The sequence below is a fragment of the Mustela lutreola genome, chromosome 7, assembly GCF_030435805.1.
Source record: "Mustela lutreola isolate mMusLut2 chromosome 7, mMusLut2.pri, whole genome shotgun sequence".
NCBI lineage: Eukaryota > Metazoa > Chordata > Mammalia > Carnivora > Mustelidae > Mustela > Mustela lutreola.
In genome coordinates this window covers 51,243,493-51,270,578 of record NC_081296.1, presented here as the reverse complement: position 1 = coordinate 51,270,578, position 27,086 = coordinate 51,243,493, and the positions used below count along the sequence as shown (strand labels likewise).

The 27,086-nt window shown below is 42.7% G+C and overlaps 1 protein-coding gene across 13 annotated transcripts in view; it reads left to right on the top strand.

Annotated features, from left to right (window-relative positions):
* CSNK1G1 (casein kinase 1 gamma 1) overlaps positions 1 to 25,884 on the top strand; it is a 198,186-nt gene extending 172,302 nt beyond the window's left edge. For 7 of the 13 annotated variants that reach the window (XM_059180773.1, XM_059180767.1, XM_059180768.1 and 4 more), the window contains 3 exons: positions 2,013 to 2,123; positions 12,387 to 12,493; positions 19,992 to 25,884. In XM_059180773.1, coding sequence (XP_059036756.1) covers positions 2,013 to 2,123; positions 12,387 to 12,493; positions 19,992 to 20,046 — 273 coding nt within the window. In that variant the 3' untranslated portion in view covers positions 20,047 to 25,884. Of the gene's footprint in view, positions 1 to 998; positions 1,142 to 2,012; positions 2,124 to 11,566; positions 12,280 to 12,386; positions 12,494 to 15,780; positions 17,902 to 19,991 lie in introns of those variants that run through there. The other 6 variants (XM_059180777.1, XM_059180776.1, XR_009355418.1 and 3 more) reach the window with 5 other exon arrangements.
* The last annotated feature ends 1,202 nt before the right edge of the window (positions 25,885 to 27,086 follow it).

Here is a 27,086-nt window from a genome sequence, read left to right as displayed (position 1 = left end):
CTGACAGTTCTTCATAGTTGTTTAGGAGCTTAAATATCCTACTTAAATATTACAAAAAGTAAAGTCCTAGAGGAACTGAAGAAGGCTATCACTAATGGATAATAGTTACAGGTATTATTTATAATATTAGAACAGATTTATTCTCTTGGCACCTGGCTAGTTAGTTAGTTGGTAGAGTATGCAACTCTTGATCTTGGGGTTGTGAGTTCGAACCCTGTGTTGGGTGTAGAGATTGCTTAGAAAAATAAACAATAAACTGGATTTATTATCAAATCTCTAGTAGTAAAATGATAGGAGATTAGGTGCTCTGAGGATATGGATACTGTCAATAAGTTTATGAAAGTTGTGGTTATGTTATAAACTATAGCCTTATGTTGGAAAATGAAACATCTGAACTTCTGTTGACAAAATAATCAGAGGGGTGGGGGTTTTTTTTGGGTAGCTTTGATTCTCAAATGTGACTGGCGAACACAGATGTGACTTAGAGAACCAAGCCCCTCTTTTGTTAGAGAATATAGCAAGTGAGTTATTACAGCTGCCTCTGTACAGAATATACTCATTCCCTGAGGAATATCAGAAAACATGGCCAGGATTCTTTACACTGCTGTTACGCATGTGGCTTCATATTTTGTTAATAAAGATGAGGTTGTAGCTAATACATGAGGCTCAGGTTTTGTTTTGCTTTGCTTTGCTTTTTTAATGGAAAAAGCCCTTTTGGTGACTTACAGATGAGCTTTAAACAGCTCTTATCCATAAGATGCAGAAGAGGGAGATTGAATATGAGCCTCAGACCACTACTTTTTTCCTTTCCTTTTTTTATAAAATACAACATTGGTAGTTGTGAACATCTCTAAGATTTATTGCATCCTTGCTGATTTTCATGCAGAGCAGCAATATCACATCCCAACCCCTGCTGTTGTTTATATCAGCAGCAATTAAAATTTGATTTACTAATCCCTCACTGCTGCCTCTCCAACTCCTCATTTTTCATTTTGTAGAACCTTAGGACTGTTACAGCTGAGCATCATGATGTTAACACCTCCTCAGCCATCTGGTACAGGGGAAGAGGCACCTAAACAGATTCTTCAGAACAAAAATCACAAATGAGCAAGATCAGAATAGTATGAGATCTAAAAAACAGGTAAAGAAGGAATGAAGAGAGCCTGAATGACAGCAGAACTGAAAGCAGAACCCAAAAAGGTTTTGGATTGGAAGCTCTCCTTTTGCTGGGGAAAGATCTGCCTTTTGCTTTCTAGAAGAAAGCAATTCATAGTAGTCCTATCTAAAACTATTTCTAATTCCGGACTAGAGGCCAATAGCTAGGGGAATCAGGAAAACATTGTAGCCTCACCACCCCCCAACTTTTCATATTTCTTGACCCATGAGCCTGTTTTGAAGATACACTTTTTTCATTCTCCTAGATAAGAAAGCATATTCCAGCCACCGCCACTGCTCGTTTTATCTTAGTCGAAAGTCTTGCAGAGGTTTATGTTGAGAGTGGTGGGCTCCCTATTTAAGGAACAGCCATGTTATCTTGATTCCTAATGGTAGGAATTTTCTGTATTGACTACTGTCCATTTAGGTAGATCTTTAATCAGTGAAATGATTTGTAAGTATGATTGTTGCTTTGTCCAACAATATTAACATTCTGAATTCGGTCTGCTTAGTGGCTACTGAATTTTACTAATAATGGAAGCTTAAATTGATTCCAGCTTTTGGTGGTGGTGTCCCGCACCCCCCCCCCCCAACCCTGCTCTGCCTTTTGGTGATTATTGTTTTTCTGTGTCTGGGTGAGGATGGTGTGCTGTAGACTGTCATGTATTGGCTCATTAGGCTGAAATGAATGTAGCCAAGCTAACTTTTTCCTAAGTGCTTTGCAGCCGTTGTTAGTTTAAAATCCAAAACGAAAACAAAACCCTCAGGGACACTAATGTACTTGATTTTGTTATTGCTTGCTGTTGCTTCACCTTTCCTTCCATATCTTGCTCTCATGCTTCCTAATGCCTGAGCAGACTGCATCGTCAGAGCGCCGAGGAGAGTGGGAAATCCAGCCCAGCCGGCAGACCAATACCTCGTACCTGACGTCTCACTTGGCTGCAGACCGCCATGGGGGATCAGTGCAGGTACTTACTGCCTTTATTGCCCTTTCCTGGCCTTCTCAGCTTGGCTGGTGGAATGTTGACTTGCTTCTGAAACTTTGGTTCCTTTAGAAACGAAACTTGCTACAAGGTTGAGCTGCTTCTATAGTTAACGCAATATCTATGTGCTGATTTCTACCTAAGTGGACCTGTAAGAACCACTTGTTGAGATAATTGTTGGTTGTTGTCATTGACTAAGAAACATCTGTATGATTTCTGATACTGATTTCTGGGTAAACTAATCCTATTACCTTGATCTACTCATGATAAACGATAAAAAATAATGCCAAGGTAGAGGTATGTTAGTGTCAAGTATGTGAATTTTGAAGACTTGAGATGTGCAAAATAAGTAGATTTTGGATAAAGAATTGCATATGTAGCTCATTCCATGGTCGTTTGTGCCTTATTAGCACTTAAGGTGAGATTGTTAATTGGTCCAAGTCACCCATTTCTGAGTGGGTTACCAAAAAGTTGGGCTCTTTCCTTTTTGGGCTTTATTCCTCTGGAATAAATGTGGTCTCAGTGAATTATTTCTGATTTCATTTGGACGGTTTTGAAGCTTTGTTGTGTCTGGTACTTAAGAACATCTGTGTCTCTTTACTTTTCTTCCATGTCACTGTTTTAATAATCTTTTTTTTTTTTTTTAAAGATTTTATTTATTTATTTGATAGACAGAGATCACAAGCAGGCAGAGAGGCAGACAGAGAGAGAGGAGGAAGCAGGCTCCCTGCTGAGCAGAGAGCCCGATGTGGGGCTCGATCCCAGAACCCTGGGACCATGACCTGAGCTGAAGGCAGAGGCTTTAACCCACTGAGCCACCCAGGTGCCCCACTGTTTTAATAATCTTAATCCAAATGTGTCTCTCAGACTGTTAAGTGACACCACCAGTTGGGGCACACAAGTAAACCCAGAGCCACCAAATCAAATAAAGGGATAGACAAACCTTTTGCATGTAGAAATGCATCTTAATAGGCTTGATTGTCTAGAATATGTTTTTTACATGGAGTGACTCACAGAAGATTGTGTTATTTATAGGAAGTCAGGAGACAGCTGTGGTTCTGTTTAAAAAAAAAAAACCCTCACAGGAACATCTAGGTAAAAATGATGGATTGAACACACAGATCTGCTCTCACCTACTCCTGAAACAGCACTAAAAGAATGATAAAGGGATTTTTTTGAAAGGCATGAATCTATACAAGGTTGGAGAAAACAGAAGAAGCAACAGCAACAAAATGTTAGATGCTGGGCAATTATTCAGTGACTTAGCAGTCCCAAGAAAACCGAATCCTGAGCCAAGAAGGCCTGTTTTCACTGGGTAATCCCCTAAAGACTCAGAAATTGGCCTTCTGTAAGGAGAAGTCGGTGTGTAGGGCCATGTGCTAAAATAAAGAAGAGTGGTTAAAAGTCTGTTTCCTAAGAAGCCAGAGGTCCCTAGATGCTCTCCCCCTTCCCAACAAAAGCAAAGATTTAATCTTTGCTAAGGGCAAAATAAGGGGTCTATAAATTAGAGGGTGTGAGTCACATTTGGGGATGGGGAGCTATATTGAAGCAAAGGGATAGTAAATGAATGTGTGATCTATACTTTAAAGTCCCACTCCTGTACTTCTTGCAGTCTCCCACTTATTTTGTTTGTTTGTTTGTTTTTACTTTTTTATATAGAGAGAGACTGAGGATGGGTGAGGGAGGGGAGGAGGGAGAGAGAATCTCAGGCAGACTCCCTGCTGAGCATGGAGCTCAGTGCTTAACTGAGCCACCCAGACACCCTGAGATAGAGAGACTCTCAAGCAGGCTCCTTTCACGAGGCTTGATCTTAACCTGAGTCAGGTGCCCCAGGATGCTATTTTAAAAAGGAACATTCTAAGAGCAAACCAAGAAAAAAGGAAAGAGCACGTGCTCTTGGAAATTAAAAACATAAGAAAAATTAAAACTCAAAAGAGCTTGGAAGATAAAGTTGTAAGGAAGTCTCCCATAAATTAGAAAAGAGAGGTTAAAATGATAGAAAACATTTTTGAAAAAATAAACAATAGAACTACCATGTGGCCCAGTAATTCCACTTCTGAATATTTATCCAAAGAAAATGAAAACACTAATTCAAAAATATATATGCACCCCTCTGTTTACTGAAACATTATTTATGGTAGCCAAGATAGGGAAGCAACTTAAGTGTCCATTGATAGATGAACAGATAAGAAGACGTGCTGTATGTGTGCACACGCACATGCAATATTACTTGGCCTTAAAAATGAAGTGTCTCCATTTTTGACAACATGGGTGTACTAGAGGCTTTTGTGATAAGTGCAGTAAGTCAAGCTGAGAAAAAAAAATGCCATATGATTCTGTTATCTATGGATAAACATTGTTCAAAAAAACAAATGAACAAGAAACTGACTTATATATGAGAACAGATTGGTAGTTGTCAGAGGGTAAACAAAAGAGATGAAGAGGATTAAGAGGTACAAACTTCCCATTGGAAAATAAATAAATTGGGGCAACTGGAAGTCTCAGTTGGTTAAGCGTCTGACTCTTGGTTTGGGCTCAGGTCATGATCTCAGGTCCTGAAATCAAGCCCCACATCGGGCTCTGTGCTGGATGTGGAGTCTGCTTAAGATGCTCTCTCTCGGGTGCCTGGGTGGCTCAGTGGGTTAAGCCGCTGCCTTCGGCTCAGGTCATGGTCTCAGGGTCCTGAGATCGAGTCCCACATCGGGCTCTCTGCTCAGCAGGGGGCCTGCTTCCCTTCCTCTCTCTCTCTGCCTGCCTCTCTGCCTACTTGTGATCTCTGTCAAATAAATAAATAAAATCTTTAAAAAAAAAAAAAAATGCTCTCTCTCCCTGGGCGCCTGGGTGGCTCAGTGGGTTAAGCCTCTGCCTTCGGCTCAGGTCATGATCTCAGGGTCCTGGGATCGAGTCCCGCATCGGGCTCTCTGCTCGGCAGGGAGCCTGCTTCCCTCTCTCTCTCTCTGCCTGCCTCTCCATCTACTTGTGATTTCTCTCTGTCAGATAAATAAATAAAATCTTTAAAAAAAAAAAAAAAAAAGATGCTCTCTCTCCCTCCCCACACCCAGACCCCTGCTCACTTTCTCTCTTCAAAAAAAAAAAAAAAAAACAAGTCACAGGGATAAAAAGTATAGCACAGGGAATATAGTTAATGATGTAATGACTTTGGGGGTACTTGGCTAGCTCAGTGGATAGAGCATGCAACTCTCAGTGTCAGGGTTGTGAGTTTGAGCTGCACGTTGGACATAGAGATTACTTGGAAAAAAATTTTTTTAATGTAATAACTTTGGTGACAAAAGGTAACTACACTTATTATCCTGAGCATTTTATAACATATCATTGTTAAATCATTATGTTGTATACCTGAAACTAATATATGTCAACTCTATTTCAATTAAACATTTTAAAAGATAAGATTTAAAAAATGAGATTGTAGAAAACAAAAACAAAAAAATGATTAACTCTAGGGAAAATAAGAAATTATACAGGGAAGGAAAGAAGCATAGTATATACTCCATGGCACAGCTGTAAATAGTTAATGTAAAACTAAGAATTGATCTTGTCAGAATTACAGTATAACTATAATGGAAGACTAGTAGGGTGAAAATGTGAATATAATGCCTAAAAATGAAGGATCAACATGCATGTTATTCAGAGATGATGGAGGTAAAAAACAAAAGAATCTGTTTTAAAGGAGAGGAAATAGTGGGGTTGGGGAAAGACTGCTATTTTCCTAATGATCCTTGTGGAAATAATTTTTTTAAAGATTTTATTCATTTATTTGAGAGAGAGAGTGTGCACACTAGTGGGGTGGGTAGGAGCAGAGGGAGAGATGAGGCAGGGCTCGATCCCAGGACCCCAAGATCTTGACCTGACTCAAAGGCAGAAGCTTAATGGACTGAGCCACTCAGGTACCCCCTCCCCCCAAATCCTTGCAGAAATAATTTATGTATATATACATACATAACAATTTTCGTCTATCACATTTGCAGAAATATATAAGTTTAATAGCTCATCTATCTAGTATTGTTGAAATCGGAGTTACATCTATTTTAGAGGATTATTTGGAACTCTCTTTTACAATCTTAAATATCGGGGCACCTGGGTGGCTCAGTGGGTGAAAGCCTCTGCCTTCGGCTTAAGTCATGATCCCAGGGTCCTGGGATTGAGCCCCACTCGGACTCTCTGCTCAGCAGGGAGCCTGCTTCCTACTTTCTCTCTGCCTGCCTCTCTGCCTACTTGTGATATTTGTCTGTCAAATAAATAAATAAGATCTTTTTAAAAAAATAAAAAATAAATAAATAAAATAAAAATTTTAAATATCTACACTTTTTGATTCAGTGAATCCAGTTTCAGGTAAATATTCCTCAGAAATGCACAGATACTGAAGACACATATTCCAGAACAATGCTGCCAAAGGAAATGAGTCATATGTGATTTTAAATTTTCTAGTAATCACGTTAAAAAGGTAAAAATAGGGACACCTGGGTGGCTCAGTGGGTTGGGCCTCTGCCTTCAGCTCGGGTCGTGATCTCAGGGTCCTGGGATCGAGTCCCACATCAGGCGCTCTGGTCAGTGGGGAGCCTGCTTCCACCTCTCTCTCTCTGCTTGCCTCTCTGCCCATTTGTGATCTCTCTCTATCAAATAAATAAAATCTTTAAAAAAAATAAAGGTAAAAATAAACAGTGAAGCTAACTTTAATAATATATTTAATCCAGTTTAAAATACTTCAGCACGTGGTCAGTATTAAAAATAGTTATGAGAGGGTTGGCATAGTCAATGGAGTGTGCAACTCTTGATCTTGGGGTTGTAAGTTCAAGCCCCATGTTAGGTGTAGAGACTACTTAGAAATAAAATCTTGAAAAAATTTATGAGATATTTTGCTTTTTTTTTTTTAATGGAGTGTTTGAAATCTAGTGTGTATTTTACTCTTAAAAAACATCTCAGTTTGAACTAGCTACATTTTTAGTACTCAGCAGCCACATGTGGCTAGTAGCTACTGTTATGCATGCTGCAGTTCTAGAATGTATGTTGCCACTTAATACCAGAAAATCTGATGCAACTAACTTTTTATTAGTCGACCATATACTAAAAAATAAAACAAAATTTGGTATTAACAAAACAAACATAATACTTGCATACAGTGGATGGAGATCTCTAGGTCCTGTGGGAAAGGTCTAAGATATTTCATGGAAAAAGCAAGTTGTAGGAACACCTGGGTGACTGAGTCGTTTAGGGTCTGCCTCCTGCTCAGGTCATGATCCCAGGTTCCTGGGACCAAGCCCTGCCAAGCCTGCTTCTCCTCTCCCACTCCCCCGCCTGTGTTCCCTCTCTCGCTGTCACTCCCTCTGTCAAATAAAAATCCTTTTAAAAAAGAAACAAGAAACAAAAACCAAGTTGTAAAACAATATATGAAATTTGGCCCTATTTTTATTTTCACACATAGATGAAAAATATATATAAATATAGTTATATATATTATGTATTTGTATATAATATATAAATACACATATAATATATTAATATACAATATATTATTTATATTGTACATTATTAACATATATTTTATATATTATACATAAGTATATACATATATATGGGGGTTAACATATACATATGTTAGTGTATACAGAAGAAAAAAAAGAAACGATGTAGAGTATGGGAGGACCAATACAACCAATGGGCCAAATCCTACCTTCTGCCTGTTTTTATGAAGTTTTATTAGAACATAAGCATGCTCATTTGTTTATATATTGTGGATGTCTGCTTTCATGCCAGAGTTGAGTAGTTACCACAGACTGTATAGTCCACAAAGCCTAAAGTATTTACTACTTGTCTTGTTATGTAAATGCTTTGCACAACCTTGTTCTTAAGGAAAATATACTGAATTTCCCACTAGTCATGTCCATGTGATGTCATCTTGGAAACTTGCACTTTTTATATAGTCTTTTTTAATATTCTAATTTTTTACAGTAAACATGCTTTTTCATTAGGGAACAATGTAAAGATTAAATATTTTAAAAGGAAAATACCTCCATAATCAACCACATCTGGACAGTTTACTAGATTTGTATTCCTGGAACACAGAGGTGCTCATTTAGATAGTGCTTCCTAATTGTCCATTGTGAGGGGTTGTCTTTAAAATTGGAGTTGATTAGAGTCTCTGGCGGCACTTTTGGAAAATGCAGCCTCCCTCTACTCCCTATAAACTTAGTTTTGCAAGCTTCCTTGACACTTGGGTAGGGGATAGGCACGTGTACCGTTTCCCTAAGATTACATTAAGCTCTGGTGCTCCTCAGGATATCTGCCTCTCTCATTGTAGCCACAGTTTGTGTATACTCATAAAGGCTATGCTTTTTGCAAACCAAATCAGCCATACTTTCCTAACACAACAGATGCCACATATTTTCAAGTCATCTCATTTCCCAAAGATAATGTGGTCAGACCGTGCTTAGCCTACCTGAATGACCAGCAGAGCACATGGTAGGAAATACAGAGCACCAAGATGAGAAGAGTTTGCTTTAGTAAGGCACGTGGACACTCCCATTCTAACCTGTTTAATAGGCAGGCCCCCTGCCCCATCCTCATGGTTCCCATTCTGCCACTGTTTCCACAAGTCCTCCACATGGGGAAGATCTAAATTCAAGAAGGCAGTATATTTTTCTCTTTCAAAAAGATGACCCCAAAGTTGTTTAAATTAAAATATATAGGAAATACCTAGAAAGTTTCAGGACCAGGCAAAGACATGAGACTTAAGAATGACATTCAACTATTTTTTTTTAAGATTATATTTATTTATTTGACAGATGGAGATCACAAGCAGGCAGAGAGAGAGGAGGAAGCAGGCTTCCTGATGAGCAGAGAGTCCAATGCAGGGCTCGATCCCAGGATCATACCTAAGCCGAAGGCAGAGGCTTTAACCCACTGAGCCACCCAGGCACCCCAAGAATGACATTCAACTATTAACTAATATTTACTTTGCTCAAATCTTTATAATTTTTAATTACAATTCTTGTTGAGGTCAGTAATATGCCCATTTTACAGATAGGGAAGCTAAAGTACAGAACTACCACATATGTTAGTTGTGAGAAGGAGGATTGATATGTTGACTGTCCACTAAAGTATTGCTTCCTTTGGTATATAACTCTTATTTTTCTTCATGGTCATGTTTTGAAAAATGGGGTTTAGTAACTCAAATTTTTTACTTAAAATATTAACTTATTAAAAGAGATGTTACTAATATTAAGGACTAAAGTTTAAAATAGCACTTTAGGGCGCCTGGGTGGCTCAGTGGTTAAGCCGCTGCCTTCGGCTCAGGTCATGATCTCAGGGTCCTGGGATCGAGTCCCGCATCGGGCTCTCTGCTCAGCAGGGAGCCTGCTTCCTCCTCTCTCTCTCTCTGTCTGCCTCTCTGCCTACTTGTGATTTCTCTCTGTCAAATAAATAAATAAAATCTTTAAAAAAAAAAAAAAATAAAATAAAATAGCACTTTACCTTAATCTCATTCAGAGATTCAGGTATTCAGTGAATACCTGCACTTCCTTAGATTGCCCAAGGACATTGCTTTTAGGCCAAGTGGCAGTTCGTAGCAAAGAGGAATTAGAGAGCCTTCAACCTGTGAAACACTGTGGACAGGAGCCGTGACCCAAAGTCATCAAGCAGCTGGTAGTGGTGACTCTTGCTGACTCCTGCTTTGTCTCAGTAGAAGCCAAAACATTTTCTTTAACATCTTGTCTAGTTCCTGAGTTGTTCACTGAGAAACTTACAGTGTTTTCTCCTCTAGCCCCTGTGCTGGCAGAATGAATTTACAAGCATGCTCTCCAGCATGCAGCCAGAATGTGCCCCAGGAAATAAGTGTAGGCTAAGGAAGTTAACGGGACAGCATTCACATGAGGAGCTGTGCTTCTCTAATCTGTAAATCTTTACTCATATTTCGGTTTTGCTGCTTATTGCCTTATGTTCTTATCTTGAAATTTTCAAATTTATGTAGTAGTTAATGGTGGTGGTGGTAGTGATGGTCAGATGAACCCATGTGTATCCTTAACGTAGATGAATGATTATTAAGATTTTGCCACATCTTTCTTTCTGTGGTGGTGGTGTATTGGGGGGGGGGGGGCTAAAGTATCTGAAAGTAGTCTGTAAACATCATTGCATTTTATCTCACAATACTTTAGTCCACATGTCCTAAGAACAAAGATATTCTCTCATGTAACCAATACCATCATTGTATCTAAGAAATTGAATAATAATTCCGTAATATCTAATCTTCAGTCCTTATCACATTTCCAGTTGTGCCCCAGATTAATTTTATAGGGTACAGGACCTAATCGAGGTATGCATTGGCATTTAGTTCTTATGCCCCATTAGTTTCTTTCAGTCTCTTATTTGCTTAATTTCTTTTAGTCCGTAACACTTAGCCCTGTGTTAAAATTTTCGGAGAAGTCTTTTTTGAAGAGTCCAGGCTTGCTGTTTTATAGAAGGTCCCATATTTTGGGTTTGTCTGGGTTTTTTTTGTTTTTTTGTTTTTTTGTGTTTTTTTTGTCCATCATACTTAGATTCAGATAAAGCTTTTTTTTTTTTTTTTTTTTTGGAAGACTATTACATAGATAATGTTATATAATATTTATTATGTCATATCAGGAGATAAATAAGGTTGAGTGGTTCCATTAATGAGAGATGGTAAATTTGATCAGATCCCTTAGGTAAGTCCAAATTGAATGTTGTAGTTTTCTTTGACTAACCATATAGCATTGTTTAAATTATTTTAAGCATGTATTATAAGAACAATAAATATTTCTGGTTTAGAAATAATGGTAAGTAGAGACTGCTGCTAAGTAGTGTTTACCTTGTGTGCCCTTTATTCTTTATGTAAGTACCCCAAAGGGCCCTTTCTCAACACATTTCCTCCTGCCTTCCTTTTCATGACTGTTCTTGAATTTTTTTTCAAATAAGCTGCTGGTAAGGACCCCAGATCAAGAGGGAGATAAGAATAAACACTTATGGAGGGAGAATAACAGTAGTATGAACACTTACCGAGCCATTACGATGTACCATGGCATGGGGCTGAAGACTTGATGTACATTGTCTGCACAGTAACCCTGTTAGGGGTAAGCTGCATTGTTTCCCCATTGAACTTAGGAAGCTCAGGCACAGAAAGATTGCAGATCTTGCCCAAGGACCCACGGCAAGTAAGTGGTGGAGCTAGGGTTCTCACCCAGGGCTGACTAACCCTGGAACCCATATCTTAGTTACTTTGTGTGCTCTGGTACCGTGTCGGGTGCCAGGTATCCTCCCAAACGCCATCTGGTGCATTTGCTTGTGTAATTCTCACGTCAGCCTATAAGAAACCATCTCAAGTAGATGAAGTTACTTACCCAAGGGTATGTGATATCTGAACCATTTATCCTATTTTGTGGTTCTCTCCCATGTTTCAGCCAAGGTCTTTAACAGCAGAGTGGTTTGTCCAGCGGGGTCCCTTTTCCCACTTCCCAGCACCCACATAAGCAGGAATCATGTGCTGGAAATGAAACCAAGTGACAGAAGCAGCTGCACAAGCAAGAGAAGCCTGATCGGGTCCACATTAACCAGATGACAGGAGTGAGAGCCTTCAGTTACAATTCGGGGACCATCAGTGAGAAATGGGATGACCGTGAACCTGAAATAAAGGTTGTTGAAATAACACTGGTCTTCCAAAGGAAAGCGTTTCCTTACCGTCTGCCCTCTCAGCAGAGAGGATGTGGCACTCTTGTTGTTTGAGTAACTTGAAACCAGTGGTCAAAGCCGTGAAGAAATTCCTGAAGGAAAGTGTGATTGCTTATAGTTTCTGATGCCCACTATTGATTTCCTTTTTAGAAATTTTTTTCAACATCATCCCTGAGTCTATTTATAATTCTAGCATAAGAAACTGAGAGTAGTAGAATTAAAGCAAGTTAACATGACCTCTTTCACAGGCTTTTTGTGAAGATTAAATTTACACACACAGTGTAGCAGAGTGCCGACACAGAGTACACATTCAGTGTGGAAGCTACTGTTACATGATTATGTCATTGCATTTTGTGTTCTCACATGATACGATCCTGGGAACCTGACCTAAATGAGGACATTTGGCCCCTCAGCTCAGGAAGACAAGCATTCCAGACACTGCCTGGTTAGTACCTAAGTTAGAGACTAGATCTCCCCTAGGGATCCTCTCTGGTGCTGGCAGGAGGCTCCTATTGCCATGGCGTCCATCACACTCCCATTTTTCTGTTTCAGGTGGTTAGCTCAACCAACGGAGAGCTGAATGTTGATGACCCCACGGGAGCCCACTCCAATGCACCAATCACAGCTCATGCCGAGGTGGAGGTAGTCGAGGAAGCTAAGTACGTTCATCTTTCATGGGGGCTCTTGTGTCCTAGGTTGAAAAGTCTTCTATCCTTTCCTTTCTGTGTGCTGCTCATCTCAGACTGGATTTCTCATGCTTGTGTCCTCAGCTTTCTTCCTTTGACTGTTTTATTTTTTTGCATGGTACCTTAAGGCTGCTTCTGCCCTTCTTTAGCTGTGATTTCTGGGAAGATCATCACATTTTTCTAGTCCACATGGGGCAAAAGACCTAGTGAACTAAAAGAATTGTGGTATAAGAGCTAAAACGGATAGTAGTCATGAGCCTCTTGGGTCCCTTGAGCTTCTTGCTCCCTGTGGGATATGGAGAAAAATCTGCTTATCTGAAATCATGGACCATACTGAACAGCATTTGATGCCTGGTTCTTGGCTAAGAACTCTGCATGTGTAGTCCTGGAGCAAGAGTTTTAGGACCAATTATGTTCTCACTTAAATGATTCTGGAATCAGAGAGACTCTGATTAGTCAGGCAAGATAGTCTCTACCTGTGAGGAAGAGCTTTGGGAGGAGAGGAAATCACACTATTGGGGAGGAGTGAGTCCACTCTCTTTTCTGCTTCTCTTGCCTGTGAATGTGTTGCCCTACCTATACCACCAGCTCCTTGGTGCTCTCTGCATGGCGTGTGGTTAAACTCTTAGCATTTGGGGTAGAAGGGGGAATAACTGCCAAGTCTAATGCTAAAGCAGTGTTTCTATCACTTCTTTCCCTTTTTGCCCCATCCCAAATTCCAATCCAGGCTGAAACTCCAAGAAGATATGAGGTAGGGAGAGAGAAGTCCTTTACAAATCAGTAACTGCTGCCAAGCCTGATATGGATGACCTTTCTTAGAAACCCTTTGAGAACATTCAGGCTATCCCAGTATCTTGTTCTCAGAAGCAGACAACATACGAATAGTGACACTGTGTCCCAGGTGCTCTCTTGAGCGCCAGGTGACCTCAGTACCCGCCAGAACATGCTTACACCTCTGGGTATAAAGTGGTGGGAGGCCATTCGAGAACTGCATTCTCTCTTCGGGCTACACTTTGCATACTTGTCCCCTGCCCACTCCTCTGCTCCCCTGCCCATCTGTATGATAAGCTCACTTTGCTTCCAAGAGGTCCTTTCCTCAGAAAGCCAGGATTTGGGGATTCCTACCCAGTAGGTAAAGAACAACTCAAGGATGACTTGGACTCTCTCTTGTCAAGTCCCTGCTGACTGCAGATAGCTTCAGATGCTCCTCTCCTGGTTTCTAGAGGGCTCTTATGAGCAAGGAAGGCAGGGGCAGTTTTTAATGCCAGGGAGAGACCATTTTTAGTAAGGAAACATGCTCTCTGGTCTCAGAGACTTTGGAGATTTTAATAGTATTCACAGTTTTTCCAGCTTCTGTGACAAAACTTCATTCTCCGAAATAAACAGTATAGTACTTCCTGTCCTCTGGGTTCTCAACCTTGTCTGCACTTTGGAATCACCTGGGGCATGTTAGAAAATACGTATATCTGAACGCTGGTCCCAGAGATTCTGCTTTTATCTGGGATTATGGCCTGAGCATCAGGAAATTTTAAAGTTCAGATGATTTGAATGTATGGCCAAGGTTAGGAATCAGGACATTAAACATGTTCTGATTTAAACACTGTCTGGCCTTGAAAGATGGCTATACCCATTCCCACCCCCACCTCACTCCCAGTTCATGTCGTGGCTATTACTTTGAAGGCCAGGCATTTAGTTCTGGATTTATTAGTGTACTTTGAATACCAAGATTGAATGGGCTTTCGTCTTCTGGTGTGTCCTGTATAGGTTTATCTTTTGAACCCATTCTCTCATTTCGTTTTGGTAAATGTGTACACTGATTGTGTATGTGAGTATGGTGTTTGTGTCCTGTGTGTAAAAGAGGGGGCTGTTCACACAAACAGGTTGCAATGCGGTGAATTCTGTTCTGGAATATTCTAAACTCTAAGATGTGATGAAGAATGTTTAACGTCTTCCCATTTAGTTAAAAGGACTGCTGTGCCTCTTTGCCACTAGTTCTAGGTTTGGGCCTTCAGAAATGTGTGGAAACCAGGAGGGAGCAGTTGTCTTTGACCAAATGTCATCCAAAAGCTCAAAGCTTAGGGCATTTTGTGTGCTGATTCCCCCAGTGATTTCGTGAGCTACCAATCCATCTTGCCCAGGGAACTGTCAGCACAACCATGTGTGTTTCTTCTTGGCCGTCTCTATGTTTTGGAGGGAGGGGGTAGCCGTGAATCCACCTGCTCGATCATTTTCATGGGAAGAAGTCACAGCTAGAGAAGCACAAGATGTCCCAAACAACCCCTCATTGCACGCAGCTGTGATGCCATTTGTCCATGCAGCCTGCTTGTGGGAAAAAGAGGGCTGTTGCCTCTGTTAAGATTCACCCAGGGACTGGGGAGATATGTGAAACCTTCCCTTCCAAGTTTTTGAGTTTGGGTTCCTCACCCAGCTTGTTTTGTGTAAAGGAGGAGAGATATAACAGGGTCTTGGTTTTTGTTCTGTTTACGAAATGAATATCTAACTGCCCTTTTCTTCTGGTTATAGGACACATGTCCTTGTTTAAATATGATTGGAAGGGTGGTGAGGCAAGACAGCTTTTTGTTAGGGTAAAAATAGGAGTTTTTGGCTAGTTACCAAATATAACTTAGCAGTTTCTCCTGGGAATTAACAAGAATGGGATGTAGGCCCTTCTCCTGGCAGTTATACCTTAGTCCAGAACAGTGACCCTTCTTGCTGCTTCATTTCCTACTAAAATAAAGGGTGGCTGAAGCCTTTCCCCCCTCCTCTAGGGGGATAGCTAACTGCCAGCTGCTTTGGTCAGGCATGTTGGAATTCTGGAAAGACTAAGGACTTCTCTTTCCCTCAGAATAGTTGGGAGGTCAGCCTAACATTGTACAGTAAAACTTTGTGTGGGAACCAAAATGGCTCACTTGGTGCTTGATTCAATTCTTAGAGCAGGATTGTTTCCTCTTTCTCCTGCTACCTTTCTGGAAATTGCCCAGGAAAACCCACTCTGAGGTTCTTTCTGCTTTACCTTTCCCCTCACTGAGATACCCAGCTCCCTCCTCTATGCTTCTGTCAGGCACCTGCCCCCTCCTCCTTAGCATGGGGGCCAAGTGGCCTGGGCGTACTCACCGTACCTCAACAGAGGAGGAAACAAAACACAGACACATACTGCATGTTTGCATGGCTCACAGGGAGTCGCTTCCATCTCACCTCTGTGGACTAATATCTCTCTTTCTCTCTTCCTTTCTGTGTTTTTCTCTTTACACACTCTGTAGCTGCCTGAAAATGCTCAACCTGTGGTGAGTCCCTCTCTCCAGTCCACATGCTAGGGGAGCGGACCAGACTGGGCTGGGACTGGCAAAGCCAAACAAAATGCCTTAGGAACACTGAATGGCTTCCATACGCCACCTTGTGCAATAACCACCCAGACTGGGGAACTAGATCCACAAGGTGGGGATGGGGCAGGCCTACACCCAGGAATTAATCTGTTCCTTCTTTCCTTTCAAACCCATCTCATCACTGTCGTCTCCTGTCAAAACAATATCCCACAGTATCCAGAATTACCTTTCTATTTTTAGCTGAGTGAATTGTCTCCCAAATTAATAGATCAGAGATAATCAGAGAGGGACAGGAGCAGGAGGACAGGGTTACTATATCAGTTGTTTAGATTATCATTCACAATGTCAGTTGTTGCCAGATAATCTCACATTCTGTAGCTTGGTCCCTCACCTGGAAATTGGCTGCTTTGCAAAAAATCTGTGACTTTCCCTTTTGATTTAGCTGGTTCTTTCATCTGTATAATGAGTCTTTCAAAAAGAGCTCCTTCTTGTGGGGAGAAATGGACATTTTGTTGTTGTTGTTTTGGGTTTTTTTGTTTGTTTGTTTTTCGTTTATTGTCTTTTTCTTTTTTTTCCTGTCAGAGTACATTCAGTAGGTCAAGGGCTGACTCAGCTAATGCAATATTGAAGCCTCTCTTTTCCAACTCCTGGAGAAGGTTCCTTGAATGCCTTCTTAGGAACAACAGGAGCTATGTGGAAGGGGAAGCCCTAAAGAGTCCACATTCAGTGAGGCACATTCTTGCTACAGGAAAGAGCCCTCTCTCCAGCTTTCTTCTTAGCTGCTGCCTGTGGCCTTCCAGATGCTCCTGAGCGAGTTGGTCTGTTGTGGTCTGGAATGAGAACCCCCCCACATCGTCTGCATGCATGGGGTTGTGTTCTACATGGTGATAACAGCCTGCTGGACTTTGTGATCACCTTGTTTCTATTTGTCTTCGGGGACTGGGTTGGACACCGGTTTCTGAACCCCAGGCGGTCTAAGCCAAGTTGCCTACAGGGTTCCCCAGGGACAGGGCTATGTGGAAGATAACAAATGGGTTTAATGGAAATAGACTTTGTAGTCTTATGGTACTGAGGAGCACATTTGGCCTGTTTAATCTAACAAACATGTCTGTGTAAATTTGACATTGTCATAGTCTATTTTTTCCTGTGAGAAGTCAGTCGCATAATTCTGAATGCAAATACAGAGCCTGCTTGGAAGTCTAGGGGGTTCCCCAAGAGCTTAGGTACCATCTGGCTTAGGTGCTCCAAAAAGCTTAGGTGCCACCTAGCTGTAGAGATAAGACATATATACTTGAAAGGACAAGTAGTTCTCCAGGACAATTGTTGTTGTCTCCCAAGCGGTCACTATGGACAGGAAGACTTCACTGATATGGTGGGGCCTGAGCCAAGCATGAGAGCAAGGGAAGTATGTAAAAGAACACTCAAGAAGAGATGAGTGGCAAAGGGGTAGCAGATGGGGAGAGGGCCAGGATGTAGCAAGAGTGCAGTATAGGTGAGGTAGTGGCTCACAGGTCTGGGGAAAGAGCACGTGGTGGCTTGGGACCAAGGAGAATGGACTGATTCTGACTCCAGCATGTTAAGAACTTCTGGTCATCCAATCAAAGAATCAACTGGAAGAAAACCTACGACATAAGAAGGGTTCATCACGCACCTTCCTTCTCTTCAGAGAATAAGATGTCTGTATGGAATTAGTCAGTGGGCTTGGTCTGGGGTCTGACCCAGTTTAACAGGCCCTGTTGCCAATAGTAACCACAGAAACTCGAGGGTCGAAAAACAGATTGTGGGGCCTATTTCCTTGGGGTTAGAATTAAGAAAAGCTTCTGCTACTGCTGAAGCATTAACTATAGTAACTAGCCAAAATTCATCCAGGCCTGAAAACCACAGCTCACATTCCCCTCTGGTCAGGCAAATTCAGCATAGCATGTCAGGTTATGATGTGCTTGTAAGCAGACGTTAATTCTTAGGATTTGCCTTGAAGGAGGTAAAATGAAATAGTATAATTTGAAGTGGACCAAAATAGTATTTTGGACTTCATTGTGATTGTTCCTATTAAAAACACAAAATCCTAGGGGCGCCTGGGTGGCTCAGTGGGTTAAGCCGCTGCCTTCGGCTCAGGTCGTGATCTCAGAGTCCTGGGATCGAGTCCCGCATTGGGCTCTCTGCTCAGCGGAGAGCCTGCTTCCCTCTCTCTCTCTGCCTGCCTCTCCATCTACTTGTGATTTCTCTCTGTCAAATAAATAAATAAAATCTTTAAAAAAAAAAAAAACAAAAAAAAAACACAAAATCCTCATTTTAGCACCCCCCCCAAAAGAAAGAAGAATAGAAATTGACTTAAATGTTAATGATGTCTCTGAAAATCATTGTTAATAGGGAATAGGTAGCTCTGTTGAAGTACTGGTGCCCTCATGAAATTTAATTTGCCTTGTTTAATGTTAATTTCAGGACCTTCAACTTGGAAATGTCCATTTTCTAAAACATATATAATAGAAAAAGACCATTTTTTTTTTTAAAGCCTCCTCCTGGGAGAAAACCATCTTAAATAATTGAAAGCATTGGTCATTTTTATTTAAAAGAATTTATTCAGTCTGCAAATACACCTACCGTTTGTTTAGTGACTATATTCACACCCATTAACAGTATTTTATGGGGTACCTGGTGGGCTCAGTTGGAAGAGCATGTGGTGCTTGCTCTTGGGGTCATGAGTTTGAGCCCATGCTGGCAGTAGAGATTACATAAATAAATTAACTTAAAATAGTATTTCACAAAAGCCATTGATACCCTCAGAAAAGCTTTTTTAAGACCTCCTTAAGGTGACATTTGATACATCTAGATATGGTTAAAGGTTATCATTACCTGTATAAAATGTCTGTTTCTGCATTCTAAGAGACCTCCAAATTTTTAATAACCTGTCCTTTGGGTGTTGAAGTACCAAGGGGTCAGACTGAAAACTGAAAGAATCTTAGCTACAGCGGAGAATTTTGGGGCATGGGAAGTAAGCAACAGTTTTTCCTTTTCATATGAATGGCCCTGGCATTAAACCCAGAGGGATTTAAGGAGGAGAACCAGAGACTTTTCTCCAAAAAGTCTTCCTTTCAAGGGTCAAGTTTGCAACTTGACTCCCCCCTCTACCATCTGGCATCTTTGACTCATCCACACCTTCTGGCCCTCCCATCCTCATTTCCCACATGTCGGCTTCCTGGGAAGGACCTGTCTCTTGCACCAGCCATGCCACTGCCCTCATCACCCCCTCCTAGACTTAGTCACTGCCTCAGTGAGAGCTGCTCCCCTTTCCAGTGACAGGAGTAGGAGGCGATGCTGGGGCTCAGGGCGGTGCTGGAACCGTGGCTGTTGCCCGAGGGAGCAGCACATGGAGGGCAGGGGAAGGGAGCAGGCCCTGACTTCCACCCTACACAAGGGCCAGCCCTCTAGCCCTGTCTGGTGCCGCAGCACCAGGCTCAGGAGCTATGTTGAGGACCCTGCAGCCATTCGCTTGTCGAGGGTCAGCGCCTGGGCTGTGGTACCAGTCCCCTCCAAGCAGACAGTGGGCTGTGCTGATTTCAGTCAGAGGATCTGGGCTCACAGGTCTCACTAGATTCGGGGCTCCTCCTGCCTGCTCGGGTTGGGTGAGAGTGGAGATGAGGCTGTGGGATGGAGAGAATCCGGAATCCTGCACTGGCAACATCATGAGGTCCCTCTAGAGATGCAGTCAGATTTTGTGGGGGATTTGTCTGCCTCAGTTTAGCTCCATACCTGCTGGCTACTGCAGCTGCATGAAATCATTTTGCTCTCTGTCTTTGGCAGCCCTGAGGACCCCCAGCCTTGTTCTAGAAAAGATGAGCTCTGTGGGCTGAGTGGGAGACTGGGAAACAAGCCTCCTTCCAAAGATGCCTGTTTTGGCCCTGCCTAGCCTGTAGCCTCTGGATGATGAGGTTTGGTGGCTGCAGATTGAGATCAAACAGCTGTTCCCTTTGGCTCTCCTGGCAGACACTGCCCACTGCTTCCAGTGTGTGCACCGCAGACACGGGTGGCCCTGTGGGTGGGTGCCAGGGGGGAAAGCCATCCCCCACCCCCGCAGTAAGCAGAAGCAGGCAGAAGCTGTTGGAAGCTGCAGGCCTCCCGCACTGACTTGCGCTGTTCTTGTCCTCCAGGTGCTGCTGTTTCTTTAAGAGGAAAAGGAAGAAGACTGCCCAGCGCCACAAGTGACCAGTGCCTCCCAGGAGTCCTCAGGCCCTGGGGACTCTAACTTGATTGCACCTGCAGCTCCTGCCACTTTTCACTGGAAGGGACTCCTCTGTGGGGAAGGGTAGAGATCCAAACCAAAAAGAAGAAAACAGATGCCCCCAGAAGGAGCCAGTGCGGGCAGCCAGGGCCCAGTAGGTCATTGGCCACCCCGCCTGCCTAAAGCTCTGAGCAGGTCCCAGAGCTGCTGCTCCTCCACTGATTGCCCTTGGGGGGCTGCCTAGTTGACTCTCCTTCCTATTGTTTACAGTGAAGGTGTCATTCACAAAAACTCAAGGACTACTATTCTCTTCCCTCCCCCGTAGTTTACTCCTGGTTCTTGCCCCACCCTCAACCCTCTCCAGCATAAAAGCTAGTGAGTTACAGGCTTTGTCTGCTGAAGGATCTCCAGAGGCTGGGGGTGTGGCCAAGGAGGCAGGGGGAAGGTGGCAGGCCTGGGCAGGAGAAGAACCTTCTCCAGCTACCAGGTGTGCCTGGCAGTATGTGGCTTCTTCCTCCTCTGTGCCTGTGCAGCCTCTAGCCCCAGCTGGCCACGGGGTGCAGGTTCCTCCCTCCCCTGCTCCCTCCTATGAAGTTACACTGTTGGACACAAGCTGTGAGAAATCTGCAGTCTACTGTCCCAGCGTGCTGGCATTCTTCGCTCTCTTGACAAGCGAACTCTGTTCTCCACATGGTAGTAGGACAATGCAAATTGTTCTGAGCAAAGGAAAAAAAAACTGACTTTATTGCACTTTTAGTTTTTGTTTTTGTTTTTGTTTTGTTTTTTAACAAAAAACATGGCAGATGCATATTGTGTCTGGTTATATTGGGAGTTTTACTTTTTTCTGTTTTGAGGGGGGTGGGGCCAGCCAAGCCATTCAGAGAGAACATGGGTCCAGAGGACATGCTCAGTGGAAAAAGTTGGGTCTGCAGCACCCAGAAGAGAAGAAGCCAAACTCTGTGTCATTCTGAGTAAACGCTCAGGTTGGCAAGGAAACATACTTGAATACTCATTCATCTTCTCAACTGCTGAAGAATGTCCCTACCAGAGCCTCTTGACCTCATCAGCCTATAGTTTGGACACCCTTGCTCTCCGGCACATGGGATGAGCCAGCCAAGCCAGACTGTGACCAGGAGAAGGAGATGCTTGACAAAAAAATTGGAAATAATCCGTTTCCTCCACTGCCAGGGACTTCCAACTAGATAGCCATGTGACTTCCATAGTAACTTGGGGGACAGATTAGTGATGAAAGAGGCACTGCCATATTGCCACTAGTGGACAAGAAGAGGAGGAATGTGAGCCTGCCTTCCAACTGCCAGAAGAACCTCAGGATTTGGTATCATAGGGCCAGGAAATAAAATCAGTGTGTACTGTCTGCCCCAATAGCTGAGTGATAGCATTTGGGCTGGCCTGCCTTACTAGAAAGTACCCACAGATCTCCCAGCAGGTCCACAGCAGCAGGCTGAGGACTGAGCATGTGGGGCTGTCGTGAACAGGAGGATAAGATTGGTTGGTGCTGGAAAATTCCAGGGGAAAGGATACAGAAATGAAAGGTCTGAAATTATCTTCTCAACTGGATGTAGACTCCTTCCAAATAAGATGGCCATGTATCAAGAGCATGTTTTCCCCAGTCCACTGTCTGCCTTCCCATGTGGGGTAGTCAGCGAACCTACTACCATGAAGGGTCTTGGTTCTTCATTCACTGCTTGGAAAGTCATCAATATGTGGAGTTAACATTGTGCTCAATTTTCATTTGAGCTCAGCAGCTTTTGCAAACAGTGATCTCACTCCAGATGTGATAGAGGAGAAAGAATCACGTCAGGGAGCAAGGCCTTGTGTCTGGGAGTAGGGAGAGCTAACCATGGAGGACCAGAGGCTGGCAACTGAGTCTGGTGGTTTGGGGAACACAGAAATCAGTGCCTCTGGCTTGAGGTGGAGGATGTGGGGATACTTTCTGGTAGTTGGCATGTCCTGACAAGTCCCTTGATGCATCTCACATGGAGCAAAAATAGCAGTCACATGGATCAGAGTTTCTGGGCCTTAGCCTTTCCATTGGGCCTCGGCTAGGAAGTATCACTTTACTGGCTCCAGACCCGCTCAGCTCATGTGTAGATCGTGATCTTTCATTTTTTTAAAAGAACAGACTGGGAAACACAGTGTCACATCCCTTTTCCACAAGGATTTTGACTATTGCTTCTTCAATATTACCTAGTGGTTAAGGCAACATCATGGAAACTTATTTCTCAATTGGCATTTGGGCAACTTGAACTTCCTGTATTTAACTTATCCCTTGACTCTCTCTCAAAGGAGGGCAAGGGAAAGTGGTGACAAAGCCTCTAGCATCCTGGCACTCCATACCCACTAAGTGCCTCCCCACCTCTGCTTCCACAAAAAAGCAAAGGCAGTGACCAGCTTGGCTCAGGGCAGGCCCCCCTGCAGCTGGATTTGTGACTTTATTTTGGGCTTAAATGTTTTTAAAGGCTTGCTCTTGAGGGGTTTAAACCTAAGCAGTTATGGGGGGGTCCTTCCTAATGCACTGTTCTTTCTCTGCCCCCCCAATCTCTTACTAGGTATGTGATTTTCATAACAAAGGGTCATGGTGATTTTTCCAAGGCCATTAGCACTCCAAGGTGGTCCCAGTCCCCACAGAGATTCTATTGTGATCTTCCTGAAAAATAAAAAGTGAATAAAAAGGCTACCTAAGGAATAATTTGGCCATCAGTACCATCCCCACCAGCCCCATCAGGGCTCCCGCCTCCACCCGTTTGCTATATTTGCTTAGCGCTGTGCCTCAGCCAGGCCCCCGAGGCTGGGCACCCCCTCCACCCACCAGCCACCCCAGTCCGCTCACTGCAGTTTTTTGAGCTTTCTCCATTTCTCAACATGGTGCCTAGGGATCTTTTCTTTGGGATTGTTGCGGTTGTTCCTGAGTTAGCAGTAAGTACTAACAGCAGCTGTTCATTAAAAAATCCTTACTACATGCCACCAGGAGTTCTCCCGAGCTCTGCGGCCCCTCTGGCATTGTATCCTGAGCAGATTGAGGCAGGCAGGGCAGCGATCCAGCCAGGCATAAACGGTCCTTCTGTATGCCCAGAGGATGACCTGCGTCTGCGCAGTCGGGTGTTGCAAGGGTTGAACCCTTGCCGCGCATACGTGCCATTTCCCAGGGATCTCACTCTGGACTCCTCTGCAAGGGCAGGCAGTGTGCCAGCAGCCACTATGCTCTCAGGGCTGCCTTAACATTGTGCTGTACTGGGTCTGTCTAGGAGTAAACAGAGTTTAAGAAGGTACAAGTCAAGGGACGCGGCTGACCTCCAGTTCAAGTTCCATTTCACTCTGACCCACAGGGGCAACAGGAGATGGCAGGTTCCTGGAGTTTTCAGTAGTGATGTTGATTTGCCTGTTTATGTCCATGAACTCCGAGTACAAAGAAACAGCCCCCGCTGGTAGCCAGAAGAGGGTCCATTGCCTCTTTATCCCAACGTAGTTCACTGGAAGTGTATGCTGATGGTGCATATTCAGTGTTGATTCTCAGTGCGAGTAACCATCTTTAATGTCAGAAATATGCAGTGATGGTAATGTATGTTGGAGTGGTTACTAAAGATCATAGCCTTAAATTTTTTGTATGCAAAAGATAGAGTTTATCCCCCCTGTCCCCCCGCCCAGTGAGCAAGCATGGCCTGCATTTCTCAAAAACAGCCCAGAAAGCATCTCAAAGGAACGTATTCTTCTGATGCATCTCTCCCAATTCCACCTGCTTCGTGTGTGTCCCAGTCACCTCTTCCACTTTCATATTTAAGCCAGTTTTCCATCCCCAGTGAGTCGCCCTGACAATATCATCTCCAGTGTCAGCCACGTTAGGGCTAGAGTCCCTCAGATTGGGAGCTTAGAGCACCATCTGGCCAACATTGCCTTTGCCAGTCCACTGCCACCCTCCCCACCACTGCCCCAAGGTGGGTGGGTGAATTCCAGCAACCCTTAGGGAGCCAGCGTCACGTGGCACCCCGTCTGGATTGGCCATATGAGCAACAGGCACTTGTCTCTGGGGTTCTTGCTTTTGCCAACTCCAGACCTCTGGGAAAGCCCTGCCTAGAGATTGATGGCCAGTGACTCCCAGTCTTCCCTGTGATGGGTCAGCAGGAATCGAAAAGAGATCCCTATAGTTTTGTTGTCTTGTTTGGGGGCCGGGGTGGGGGGGGGAGGGGTGGCTTCATTTCTGAATCTTAAAATAAGGAATCCACGGCCCTTATGAGGGTTTACAGAGTTTTGAGGAGTTTTTAGCCACAAATAAGGAATCTTGAAAGTTTTCAATCAATTAAGCAGTCTTAAAAACAGGTTTCTCATAACTACTTTGGCAGGTGACTGAGTGCAAAAGAATAGGTTTCTCCATTGTATTCAAAATAGTAAGTAGGTTCCCTGGATATAGACAGTAGTAGTTGACAGATTTCCTTAAAAAGCAACCAGGAAGTCCACCCCAGTATTTGTAGATCAGCTTACAAAGGAAAAAGTGAACGTGTACTCCATATGTTTTTAGTTTTGTTACCAAACGTGATGTTATAAAGAAACCTCGTTCTGTGGACAGAATTTCTTTTGTTACTTTCCTCCTCTTTGTCCTCACAGTCATATTTCCAGTGCCATCACCACCTTCAATGTCTCAGAGCAGAGGGTTATCCATGGTAATAAGTGGGGGGTGCAGTGCACTCATCCCGATAACACACGAGGACAGCTGTCCTGACTGCCCCTTCCCTGCAAACCCCCTCTTTAAGGGCAGGTGAGACATTTTCAGTGTTCCTCTTCATGAGCTCCAGACCAAATCCCAGGCCAGCCTTTGCACCGAAAGCTTTCTTTAAGAGGTTTGTCAATCTGTTAGGAATGTCTCAGGAAAAATGAGCCATTTCTTTGGGGGGAAATACACTTACAAATGGGTGTATGTGGTTGCACTTGTATGCCTCTGTGTGTGTGTGTGTGTGTGTGTGCACACGTGTTCGTGCACATTCTCATCTGTGCATTTCACTTCCATAAAGACTTACAGCCCAGACCACTTGGGAACACGTGTTACTGCATATTCTCAGAAGTAAACAACTAACAAGTGAGCTTCTCGAATTAGTGTCACAGGAAGTTGGCTCTGGGAATGAGCCCCATTTATCGAGCAGAAGAGTAAACAGTAGAAAAGATAAGAGATGAAACCAAAAATATAACCACCCCCCCCCATTGGAAAGTAATGTTGATTCATCAATTCCCATTGGATATATTACATGCTCTAATTTATTATATTATTATTTTGTCTGTTTCTTTAATCTTTGCCCATTGTACTTTTAAAAAAGATGTTGGGATTTGATTGCAATTTTTTTAAGACTAGATGTATAAATCAGCTGTGGAAATCAGTTTTAATTGCTGTGTGGATGTGTCTGATTATTGTTAAATACTTTTTTTTTTAAACTTTTTGTTTTATTTTAGATATGTGATGTTTCATAAACCCTGGCACTGGTCACATAGCTCAGCTGTGAAAATGAAACTTGTAGTATTTTTAAACATGAATGTCAATTTCAAGTGTATTTGAATGGTTCCTCCAGGGAGAGATTTGTACACCATTGGGAGAAACTCCTCTGCAGTGGAAGTAGCCTTCTTTGGGGGAAGAAAAAAAAAAAACAACAACGGAAAATGGGTCTTGATATGTTATCTCAGAGTAGCCCATTTCCTAGGGCACCACGGAAAACACAAATGTGATCTTTAAGTATACCTCTTCCCCAATTTGGGGAAGAAAGGACTCCGTTTGCACCCTTTTTGTATGTAAAATAAAATGTCTTACCTTTCTTGACTAATTTTGGTTTGTTGATTGGTTTGTCTGGTTTTAATTTCCCCTGGTTGGTTTGTAACGAAGAATCCAGCCAAGATTAACTTAGACGTGACTCAGGGCTGATGAATGAAAATAATGAATGAATGAATGAATGAATGAAAATACTTTGGCATTCTTGCTCCATTCCTTTGGGTTGAACATTGCTCTGTCCTGTCAGTCACTTGAAATATTCCTGGCAGAACTTTGACATTCATGACTCACATAACTGGTTCCAGAATCCCTGTGGTTCTTAGGTAGTAGAACACCTTAGGTAGTAGAACATCAGGAAGTTAAGATAGCTTTGTTATTCTGCTCTACTAATTAACCATCTATACAGATAGAGGATAAAACTATGATGTGCAATTATAAAATCACAAGTGTGTGTATGATATGTATATATAGCCACAGATCAACTGTCAATCGGCATGATTGGCTAGTTACAATTTTTGTTACTAAATTACTACTTAATGATTTTGTGTTTTTTCAATGGTAGGTAAGTAAGCAGAAGACATGTTTTAAGTTCATCATGAAAGGAAAAACTTCACATTTAGAACATTTTATCCATCAGGCTTTTTTTTTTTTTTCTTTTCCATAGCGGTGGGGGAGGTACAGAGGAGGCTGCTTTTATGCTGTTTTAGCATTAGCTCCTCATGTGGAGAAGGGTACTTTGAAAACATAGTTTGGTAAACATTTTTCCCAGTAGCTATGGTTAGCATCAGACCAGTCAGTGGCAAAAGAGGCCTGACCAAAAAAATGATGGGGGATGGGGGTATTGGAAGATCAATCCTGTCAGTGCAGCAGTTCTACCTAGAAGTAGAAGTTCTACCTAGAAGAACCTTTACCAGATTGAGGTGGCCTGAATTGAGGTGTGAAGATTAGAAACAGCAAATGTCGTGTGTTTATCTGAGACACCTATGGAAGATTTGCACCTTGGCCATATTGAACTTGGTGTTAGCAAGGACAAGTTAATGCCAGCGGCCATGCATAAATTCCAGCTTGGCCCAGACCTCATAAAGGGACCAAATTGCAGGTTCAGCTAATTGAAACAGAACAATTCCTACCTATAATTCAGGATGTGAAGACCTAGAATTTCCATATTAATCTTTGAAAACTGGTTTTTAAAGACATTTAATAATGTCATAGGTCTAAATTTTAGAAAGATATGTGTAATTTTATTTTTCTGGGTGA